The 12,080-nt window shown below is 33.8% G+C and overlaps 1 protein-coding gene across 1 annotated transcript in view; it reads right to left on the reverse strand.

Annotated features, from left to right (window-relative positions):
- ABCB5 (ATP binding cassette subfamily B member 5) overlaps window positions 1–12,080 on the reverse strand; it is a 126,510-nt gene that overhangs the window by 50,704 nt on the left and 63,726 nt on the right. Inside the window, exons 16-18 of the mRNA XM_025379557.1 lie at window positions 5,011–5,154; window positions 3,619–3,723; window positions 3,408–3,485 (exon numbers count right to left, since the gene is read on the reverse strand). Of these exons, the coding sequence (XP_025235342.1) occupies window positions 3,408–3,485; window positions 3,619–3,723; window positions 5,011–5,154 (327 nt within the window). The remainder of the gene's footprint in view (window positions 1–3,407; window positions 3,486–3,618; window positions 3,724–5,010; window positions 5,155–12,080) is intronic.

Here is a 12,080-nt window from a genome sequence, read left to right on the forward strand (position 1 = left end):
TCAAAAAAAAAAAAAAAAAAAAAAAAAAAAAGAAAACATTTAGCAGTGTTTCTGGTACTTAGGTGGTGAGTAAAAATTAGCTTGCATCCTCTCTTCCTGAAAGCAATATGATTATAAGAAAGGCCACCACTTTTGATACCAGTAGATATCCAGTTTTTTTCTGCCAATAGTTCTACTTGAAATAAAAAGCAATAAAACCATCATAAGTGCTTGGCATGTATTCCCTCATTTAATCATCACAACAACTCTATGAGATAGATAAGATGATTACCCACATTTTAGAAGTAAAAATACTAAGGCACTTAGAAGTACTTAGAGATTAAGTAATGTGTCCAAGGCCACATAGCTGGCAGGTGCTGAGGCCAGGATTTGAACCGCAGCAACCAGAGGCCAGAGTTTTTATTTTCAATTTTTTTTGGATTTGCTTTTATTAAAGATGGACTTTATGCTAAGTGTATGGTGTACCTTAAGATATTGCCTGACACAGTGTTAGCAAGCAATTAAAAAACGAAACTACCATAACATAAAGATAATAGCTGTAGTTTGGGGGAGAAATGAGGTTACATTTAAAGTCATGGAACTCATTACTTAAAAAGAATTTCTGGCTGGGCACAATGGCTCATGCCTGTAATCCCAGCACTTTGGTAGGCTGAGGTGGGCAGATCACTCGAGGTCAGGAGTTTGAGACCAGCCTGGCCAACATGGTGAAACTCCATCTCTACTAAAAATACAAAAGAATTAGCCAGGTGTGATGGTGTGTGCCTGTAACCCCAGCTACTTGGGAGGTTGAAGCAGTAGAATTGCTTGAACCCAGGAGGCAGAGCTTGCAGTGAGCCAAGATCACACCATTGCACTCCAGCCTGGGCAACAGAGCAAGACTCCATCTCAAAAAAAAAAAAAAAAAAAAATCCATTAAATGTAATACTAATTGTTTAGTTAGGCTCAATGAATATTTTTTGTTAAAAAAACATTTTTTTTTTTTAACTTTCAAGTTCAAGAGTACATGTGTAGATTTGTGATACAGGTAAACTTGTGTCATGGGGGTTTGTTGTACAAATTATTTAAGTTGTTAATCAATTATCTTGTTCTGCCTGTCGTCTGACTGAAGAATTACAGCTGAGTTTCATGACCTGTTTCTCATGCTCCAGGACTGATTACCTCAGATCCTTTTGGAATTAGCTTAGGTAAATTTTGAAGCCCCTAGTGATCACCATCAAAGCTATCATAATTTAAAGAACCGCAAGAAGCCTTAGCCAATCTAATTTAGAGGGAAATGGGGAAAAATAAACTTCTTACATGCTCAAAAACTCAATAGCTCTATAGATAATTATTTATCATTAAGAAATGTAAACTTAGCTTTGAAACACAATGAACAATGAATTATTCAGTGATCGAAGTCAGCAACACTTAGAACATTCTTTTCAACAGGAAGAATCTAAAGTAATCACATAAAATATGGATTTTGTATCTACAAAAATACCACACCTGTTTCTATACATACCTCTACCTCAAATGAGGTTTAACAATGGTTATAAAAAGCACTGCAAGTCTCAGCATGGTTGTTAAATTTTAAAAAGTCTTATCTTATGACAAAAATCAGGTAATAAGAGTTAGATAAAACTGCACACTAGGAACTTCCCTTACTATAGACAAAGCAAAATTGTGAAGATGCTTACAAAGAAAGGGCGAAATATACTAGTCTTCTTTTTCTCCAATTTTGAAAAGTAAAGCTAAGAATCAAAAGGCGTGCTGAAGGAGGAAGAAGGAAAACAAACAACTTATGGGGATATTTAATAGCGTGCTAAGTGGCTTAGACTTTCTGCGCAAGTCTTTGTTAAGTATGTGCATGATATTTTAAAACCCAGAGTTTATGGCTGATAGTTTGAAGCATCCTTATGAGCAGAAGCTACTTTATCCAAAAATGTTACAGTCTTAATGTTCACATGGCTAATGCTAGACGGAGGATTAATGTCCAGTATTAACCATCAAAATACTAGATTAACCACAGTTTCTCTCATTAAACTGGCTCATGGCCTTGAGATTCCTCCACTAAAAGCTTCCTGTGGACAGAAAGGAAGTTCAAAGTATGCTTGGAAAAATTAAAATTTATATTCTTTATATTCTTCTGTATAAAAACAAACATCTAGGCATTCAGGAAACATTTTCAAAAGTTTCTAGAAATTTAAAATAAATGTATTTGAATGGGGAAAAAGATAAATTTTTAAAACAAAAATGAGCAGAAATTGTCAACAAATGTGAAATATAGTGTTAGTTAATTAAAGTCTCAACTTACTTCATGGAAGACATGAAGTATTCATAAAGTAAAAAATAATAATGTACTAGTTTAACATGAGAGGTATGTGCTGGCATCAAATTGATTTATGATCCTATAAGTAGACTTTTGTTTTTCTGGATTAAGAAGTGTCTTCAAATGTGGAACAAGAAGCAGAGATGGGACCTTTTTGAACAGAAGGTGTAAGGTCACTGATTGCTTTAGAGCATCGTGTTGCCGTGGGAAACCTCCGACTTGCTTCTCTGCATTTTGTATCTTGTAGCTCCCTAACAGTACAGTTGTTGCATGGCAGCCTTCAGAGTACTGCTCCTAAAAGTCATAAGACTTTAAAATGGGTTTTGACGACTCAGTTGGAGTGACAGTAACTCTATTTCTGAAAAGAAATCACCTTGGCAGGAAGCTATTTGCTCCTGCCTGGTGAGCTTTCCTGACAGAAAGTGAGGTGAAGGGCTACTAATGATTACTGGCTTTCAGGGTAACCCAATCCATTTTAGCCTCGTGAAAGAAGTTTAGAGGTGCCAGTCTGAGACATTCCTTCCATTTGCCCCCAAGACTCACTTCTCAAGATTACTACTTGATCCACCTATTTTTAGTTATTTCACAGAGGTGACTGATCATCTGCATGAGGCAGGCAGACCTGGCAGCTAGACCGATGTTATCTGAGTTCAGGACTCTTCTGATAAAGGCAGAGAGATTGGCTGCTTTAAGAAGTGTAGAGTCAAAAAACTTAAGCTATGTGCATGGATTAGAACCAGAGAAATTAACAACTTCTTTTCTGATACAATCCCAAGATATTGTAGCTCTTACTTCTCCTTTTTAATTTGGCCTTTGATTCCATCATTCATTAAAAGAAAGACTTGTCAAGACGAATGCAAGGAACAATGAGTAGATCCTACGTTCTTTTCTATAAGCTGTATTTTTTAACATCACACTTTTGGACTTGCTTCTTTTAGAAAAATATAAGACTTCTGACATCAAATTTTTGCTGCTCTGAACAAAAAGAGTATGCCTTCAAAGAAAGATTATGTCAAAAATTGACTCGAGACAGAATTAAAGCTAGAATGTTTTACAATAAATTTTAAATAAAATAAGAAAAACTCAACTTAACACTGACCTGATATAACATGGCTTTGAAGGCCAAGTGTCTTAATCTCATGGTTAAAATTTCCCCTGCTCTGCCATAAAATAATCCCTGAAAAACAAACAAACAAAAATCTACATTCTTTTCCTTTGTAACATTTAGTTGATATATTTTTAACTTAAATAGAAAGAATGGCAACAAAAAGTAATCATGCTCAGGCTTGTTTAATTTATTAAAAGCTTACCTGCATGAAATAACTGACAAAGCAAATGACACCCAAAATGACAAATATCATTGAATACATTTCTGCATCATGCTTTAATGTGGTTTTATCCTTGTTTCCAAACATCTGAAAAGGAACAGATTTTTATCAGATAATTGGGGGAAAAGATAAAAGAAGCAGAAAAAGTGAAAATTTCTGTATATCAAGAGTTTTAAAATACATTTCTTTCTTTCTTTTTTTTTTTTTTTTCCTTTTTTGAGACAGAATCTTGCTCTGTCACCCAGGCTGGAGTGCAGTGTCGTGATCTCAATCTCGGCTCACTGCAACCTTTGCCTCCCAGGTTCAAGCGATTCTCATACTTCAGCCTCCTGAGTAGCTGGGATTACAGGCGTGCACCACCACACTCAGCTAATTTTTATGTTTTTAGTAGAGATGGGGTTTCACCATATTGGGCAGGCTGGTCTTGAACTCTTGACCTCAACTGATCTGGCTGCCTCAGCGTCCCAAAGTATTGAGATTATAGGCGTGAGCCATTGCACCAGGCTTAAAATAAATTTCAACGTAAAAATAAAACCATACACACATTTCTGTGGAACAAAGTGCACCATGATGCTATCATCTGCATTCATTGTCTATGACAAAAAATAACTTGCTTTGAATTCTCTTAAACTATGTAAATATGAGATCTGAAAAATGAGTCATCTATCTGCTATCATTATCACAGTGTATTTCCCAAGAAACCACCAGTTTGTTTGAATTATTATTTTGAATAATTTTGGATCACTCAAGTTTCTTAGCATTCTTCTAGTTAAGTAGTACCTGCAAGGTGAGGCTTCTTAATGTGCCCCTAGAATTGTTCTTAAAAATTAGTAATTATACATACACAGGCATTTATATTGATAGTATAGCTGTGCAAATTAGGGAGACTAAAATTCCAGGCTAGAACTTTAGTTAACATTGAAAAGTAAGCATGGATCTTGTAAGATCTTTAAACCCACCAACTGCCCTGAGTCCTTTAGCACAATTCCAAACTCTTGTTATTTCTTCTCCCTGAGCTGGCTGGTAAGAAAAGAAATTGCAACTGTTCCCACTAGTTGAAAGGAAAGTAGTTGTATTTGCCTATTTTGTTTTTTCAGTGTTTTGGAATGCTGATCCAGCACTGGAGTCAAAATTAGAAAACAAAGCAATTTCTTCACTGATTGCCCAGTCAACAAGGCCCAGCCACACACTTTACAATAGATGCTGGCTTATCTCCTGGGAACATTAATTAACCTTCCTATTATGGACCCCACACCAGGGGCAGCCCACTAAAAGTCCCAAATTTCCCCTTGTGGATCAGACTGCTATAAGCTTGTTTTCTCAGGTCATACTTTCTTTAAACTGCTAAAGTATTAACAAATTTGTTTTACTTACGGTTATAATTTTTGCAAAGATGATGGAAAATACTGGATGAACGGTTCCATTTAGAACAGAAGCCAATGTCCCCAGAACCACAAAAGGCCATTCAGACTTGTTTAACTTTAAAATTTTTAATAGAGAGACTTCAGGAAGACTTATCTAAAAATAAAATGTGTTTGTTAAAAGTGTCAGTTTGTGTGCATAATAGAATCTAGGGAAGTTAGTCCATCATAAACAGAATTATAATGTATAACATCAAATATAACAGAGAGCAGGGTAGAAAATATTTTTCTTAAAAAAATTCACCGCCCATATTATTAATGATGACCCTAAAGCATAAAATAAAAGAAGCTTTGCCAAAAGTGACTATTTGTGCAATATCACTCTTTGGCATTTCACTCAGTTGCTATCATTTAAAAAGTACAATTAACTCACATGTAATTGTCAAGGGTCACAAAAGAAATGATAGGTGTATCTTTCTTTACTCTTGTTAAACTGGATGGAATATTGTACTACGGGATGAGAAAAAATCTAGGCAGAAGCTAAGAAAAGAAAATGCAGAAGGTAAAGGTTTCATTACGATCTCAAACTTGAAAGTTGGAAAGTTTCATGATGTATTTACAGAAACATTTTCCTAATACCTTCGCTTGTTTTGGGGTTCTCATTTACAAGCAAAATATTGCAATATCTGAGCACATTATTTAAACTCACCAAGCCTGTCTCCTCATTTCTCCAAGGGGAATGGTATCAGTTCCTATCTTGTAGGATTATTTGTACAATTAAGCTTTATTCAGTACATTGGCATTCCCTGTATTTGCAAACAATGAACACCCAATAAATGCTAGCAGCCATTGCTGTTTCTGATGTTATTACAGAGGAGAGATTATATTACACAAAATTTCAGGTTTTATACAGAGAAAGCACAATGCAAGCAGTCATTCTGGCTCTGCCAGCCCTTCCTAGGATACGTGGAAGGTGACAAGGGGAGGTAGTGGTCACAGTGGTCAGAGGATAAATAATACAATAATCATCTCTCTTTGCTCTTGTCTGCAATAAGTAGTGTATTTATTTCAGACTCTTAAAAATTCTTGTGAACAGCTTTGTGGTGAGTAATTTTTCTGAGTAGGGAAGTAGGCAGTGAGTTCTTTGGTGTTTCATTCATTAATACTTCCTCATGGCATTCACTCTTTATGAACCTAATAACCAGATAATTCCTCAAGAAAGACTATAAAACAGTTTATAATTCTTGTTCTATTCTCAGTCTGGCCACTATAATGCAGACTATTGTTTGGACAACAGAACTTTGAAATTCTGATGCCTTTAAAGTCCATTTTCAGGCTGGCTAACCCACATTTATATTGGGTTACTTAATAATTTGATTGTATCCATCATCTTTTCTGCTGAAGTTTTCTAAAGCTCATCATCAAAAAGGGCACAACATTTCAGTTAGGTCACTATTCAAAAGAATATACAGAAATTAAGTGGCACACTAACTCTTTATCAGGCACTGAGCATGGAGCTAAATGCTTTACAAAATTACCTTATTTTGTAAGGAAATTAAGGTTTAGCATATCCCAGGGCACCAGTAAATTGCAGAGCCAGGAAATTAGGAGGGCTATCTTCCTCCTATAGAATGATCTACATTACATAGGTAATTCTTTTGCCTCTGGGAAAATACACAATAAAAGATTAAAAATGGTATCATTTAAATGGTGTTGTCAAGATTGAAAAGAATTAAATAAGATAAAAACAAAACAAAAATTTCGGTAAAATAATAAAATAGGCTGTGTTACTTAAATATGAGACAGGTTATACATGTATTAAAGTAATCTGATATAAAAACATAAAATTATAGACATAAAGAGATAAGTGTTAAAAAGTTAAAAAGTGATACCTAAAATATTTTAAATTTCATTTGATGCAATTTAGAGCTTTCTTGAGTTATAGTTTTCATATAACAAAGTGCACATATTTGCAATATATAATTTGATAAATTTGAACACAACTACACACTCATGAAAACATAAAAAAAGTCAAGATAATAAACATATCCATTAACCCTAGAAGTTTTCTCCTGCTTTTTTATCATCCCTCTCTCCACACTTCTTAGTTACCAGTCCTCTTCCTCCCTTCCTCCTGCAACTACTGATATGCTTTCAGTCACTACAGATTAGTTTGCATTTTTAGAACATTATATAAATGAAATAATACATTATCTACTCCTTTTCAGATAGCTTCTTTTGCTCAACATACTTATTTTGACATTTATCTATGCTGCTGCATAAATCAGCATATCATTTCTTTTTATTGCTGCATAGTATTTCATTGTATGGCTATCTCACAAATTATTTATCCATCTACCTGTTGATACAAATTTGAGTGGTTCCCACTTTTAGACTATTACACATGAAACTGCCATGAACATTCATATACAAGGCTTTGTGTGAACATATACTTTCATTTCTCTTGAGCAAATATCTAGAAATGAAATGGCTGGATCATTTAGTAGGTGGATGTTTCACTTTTAAAGAAACTGACAAATTGTTTTCCAAAGTAGCTTTAGCATTTTATACTCCCACCAGTTAAATAAGCTCCAGTTGTGCCACACCATCACCAATATTTGGCACAGTCGGCCTTTTTGGATTTAACCATTCTAACAGGTGCATAGTGATTTCTCATTGTGATCTTCTTTTGCATTTCTGTAATGACTAACCACATTGGGCGTTTTTTGTGTGCTTATTTCCAATCTGCTCATCTTCTTTAGCAAAATGCCTATTCAAATCTTTTGCCGACATTTAATTGGGTTGTTTGTATTTTTATTATTGCGCTTTGGGAATTCTTTATATTTTTTGGATACAAGTCGTGATCAGATATGTGATTTACAAATATTTTCCCCTAGTTTATGGTCTATCCTTTTCATTTTCTTTAAAGTGTTTTACAGATAATGAAGTTCTTGATTTTGGTAATGTCTGACTTATCAATTTTTTTCATTTATAAATTATGCATTTGTTGTTATATTTAGGAAATCTTTGCTTAACACAAAGTCATGAAGTTTTTTAATTGCATTTTCTTATAGAAGTTTTATTATTTTAGGTTTTACAGTAAGGGTTTTAATCCATTTTGAGGTAATTTTCATCTGTGGTTTGAGGTATGGGTTGTGGTTGATTATTTTGTCTATAGACATATAATTGATCCGAATCATTTTATGAAAAAAAATTTTAATTGAGTTGCCTTTGAACTTGTGTTGAAAAGCAACTGACCACTTATGTGTGGGACTACTTCTCAACTCTCTTTTCTGTTCCATTGATCTATTTGTCTATTTGTATGCCAATGAAATGTTTTGATTACTATAGTTCTATAGGTAATTGAAATGAGAATTAGTAATTAGCTTTATATAGTAGTTGAAACAGAATTGAAATCAGGTAGTATCCCTCTTCCAACTTTGTTCTTTTTAAAAAAAATTTATTTGACTATTTTGGCTATCTGCATTTCCATGTGAATTCAATTTGGGGAGAAAGAACATCTTAACTATATTGAATTTTCTTGTTCACTCACATTGAAAATATCTTTTAATTTATTTAGTTTATTTTTCTCGGTAATTTTTCTCTATAATATTTTACAGATTTCAGTGTGTGGATTTTATAATTTCTTATCACATTTATTCCCAATAATTTACTATTTTGGTACTCTTGTACATAAAATTATTTTTTTAATTTTAACTTCCCACTTTCCATTTGTAGTATATAGAATTGGGGTTGATTTTAGTATATTGTCACGTATTCTACAACCTTGCTAAACTTTATTAGTTTTAGTACTTGTGTGTGTGTGTGTGTGTGTATGTGTAGATTCCATAAGATTGTTTGCATAAGTGATCATGCCATCTGTGAATAAAGACACTCCTACATATCCCTTTCCTACCTGGATGCTTTTATTTTCTTGCCTTATTGAACAGGCCAGAACTTCCAGTAGAATGTTCAATAGATGTAGTGTATGCCCTTGCCTTGTTCTAGATCTTAATCTTTCACCATTTAGTATGTTAGCTGTTGTTTATTGTAGCTGCCTTTTATCAGGTTGAAGGAATTTCTTTTAATTCTTTGCTTGCTGAGAGTTATCAGAAATGGATGGTGTATTTTATCAAATGGGTTTTCTGCATTGATTGAGATAATTGGTTTTTTCTTTTTAATTTTTTTAATTAGGAGAATTACATTAATTTCTGAATGTTAAACCAACTTTTCACTTCTTAGAACAATCCTGCTTGGTGATGACATATTATTCTTTTTCTATATTGTTGGATTAGATTTGTTAAATTTGTTAAGAATTCTTTCATCTATGTTTATGGCTGATATTTGTCTATAATTTTATTTTTAAAATCTCATTGTCTAATTTTGATATCAGAGTAATGATGTTGGTCTAATAGAACAAGAACTTCTTCCTTATCACTTTTTTATTAATAGGATTCATCAGTAAAGCCATATGGCTTGATTTTTTTTTTTTTTAGGGAAAAAAGAATTTAACTACAGATTTAATTTTTTAAAAATAAATGTAAGAATATTCAAACTATCAATTTATTCTTGAGTGGGCTTTGATAGTTTGTAAACTTTAGGGAATTTGCTCATTTCATCTGAGTTGTAGAATTTGTTTGCCTAAATGTTTTAATAAGATTATTTTATTCATCTTTAAATATATGTAGAATCTGTAGTGATGTCAGCTCTTTCATTCTTGATGTTGGCAGTTTGTATCTTCTTTTTTTTCTTGCTCAGTGAGTTCAATATTGATGTTCCCAGAGAACCAACTTTGGATTTGATTGATTTTTCTTTATTATTTTCTTCCTTCTGGTTTCTTAAGGTGGAAACTTAGTATATTAATTTGAGATTTTTAGATAGTATAGGTGTTTAGTGGTACAGATTTCTTCCTCAGTATCACTTTAAGCTTCCTACACATTTTGATATGTTCAGTGTTCATATCCAGATTTCCATCTAGTATCACTTTCCTTCTGCCCAAATGACTTCCTTAATATTTCTTGTAGTATAGGTGTGCTGGTAGTGAATTATTTTAACATTTTATTTACAAAAATGTCTCAATTTTGCCTTCATTTTTATTAGGCATTTTTCTGTAAATAGCATTCTGATTTGAGGTGCTTTTTTTTTTCTTTCAGTGCTTTAAAAATATTGCTTCATTATCTTCTTGTTTGCATTATTTCTAATGAGAAATTTGTAGCTTTCTTGTCTTTTTCCTCATCTATATTGTGTCAATTTCTCTGGATGCTTTAGTAGTTTTCTCCTTAACACTGGTTTTAAGCAGTTTGATTATGATATACCTAGGTATAGGATTTCTTATGTTTCTTATACTTAGAATTTATTGAGCTTCTTGAATCTGTGGATTTTAAGTTTTCATCAAATTGGCAAATTTTTAAAGCATTATTTCTTCAATGGTTTGGACTTCCTTTAGGGACATATGTACATATGTAATACAGTTATAATAAATGCTTAATGTCTCTACTAACTCAACTAAGTGTGCCATTTCTGGGTCTATTTCTATTGATTGATTTTTCTCTTCATTTTGGGTACATTTTTTTCTGCTTTTTTGCTTGCCTGGTGATTTTTGAATGGATGCCAGACATTGTAAATTTTATACTTTTGGGGACTAAGTATTTTTGAATTCTTGTATATGTTATTGAGTCTTGTTCTGGAACACATTTAAATTACTTGGAAACAGTGTAATCCTTTTGAGGCTTGCTATTAGAATTTGTTAGTTAGGTTTAGTGCAGAGTTTAGTCTAGGACTAATTATTTTACCCTCTGAGGCAATATCTTTCTTAACGCTTAACCGAGTATCTCATGAATTTAAAGATTTTCTACAATAGTTAGTTTAATAAGAACTTTTCTTGGCCCTGTGTGAGTTCTAAGAATTGCTCCTTCTAATCTTTTCTGGTAGATATATACCCTACCTCTGGTAGTTTCCTTAATAAATACACTGATCAGTAGTCAGATGAAGACTCAAGGGAGAACCTCTGCAGATTTTTGGACTTCTCTCTTTCTGAAAAGTTCTCTCCTCTCCAGTTCTTTGCTCTGAAACCTCTGGCAACTTTGGCCTCCTTCAACTCTTAGCTCTGTCTTCTGAACTCAAAGTCCGCTGGGTTTCAGGAGGCAGAGGTTGCGGTGAGCCGAGGTTGCGACATTGCACTCTAGCCTGAACATCAAGAGCGAAATTCTGTCTCCAAAAAAAAAAGTCCATTGGGTTTTGTCTGTGTTTTCCCTCTCAGCTCCGAGGCCTGAAAACTACTCAGACCTTAAACCGGTTTAATGACAAGTTTCAACTCATTTATTTCTCCTTCCACAGAGATCACTATGCTATTTTGCCTGATGTCCAATGTCAGAAACCATTATTTCACATATTTTGTTCAGTTTCTTAGTTGTATCAAGCAGGAAAGTAAATCTAGTCCCTGTTAATCTATCTTGGTTGAAAGTGAAAATCTCTAATTTTATGTGATTTTCATGGCAATTAACACAAATGATCTCTTCCTTTTTCTGTACCACTTTTCTTACTTGGTGTCTATGATACCACACTCTCCTGGCTTTCCTCTTATTTTGCCAGCCATTTGTTAGAATCCTTTCACTAGGGACTTTTTCTTTCCAACTCTAAATGGTGCCGGGTCCTGAGTCTCATTCCAATGTCCTACTCTTTTAGCCATCTATATTTTATTTCTCCGCTGACAGCTTTAGTGAGACCAATCAAGTTCATTTTTCAGCCACCATCATCTCCTCTCCGTTCTGCTTTCCCTCATCTTAGTCTGGCCCCCACACACTGTTCTCCAAATTGTAGCCACATGGAGTAAATCAGACCATGTGCCCTTCTGAATAAGACCCTCTAATGCAACAGTGCTTCACCTGTTTTAGTTCATGGACTCCTTTGGAAGACTGGTGAAGTCTATGGACTCCTTCCCTGAAGAAATGTTTAAATGTACTAAATGATACATAGGACTCCAAGAAAGCCCATCCCATTGAAACATCGTATTCAAAATAATTAACAAGTAACCCAAAGTTTTGATACAGTTATGAATGTGCTTCATTTATTAGAACATAACAT

The sequence above is a fragment of the Theropithecus gelada genome, chromosome 3 (assembly GCF_003255815.1).
Source record: "Theropithecus gelada isolate Dixy chromosome 3, Tgel_1.0, whole genome shotgun sequence".
In the NCBI taxonomy this organism is placed as follows: Eukaryota; Metazoa; Chordata; class Mammalia; order Primates; family Cercopithecidae; genus Theropithecus; species Theropithecus gelada.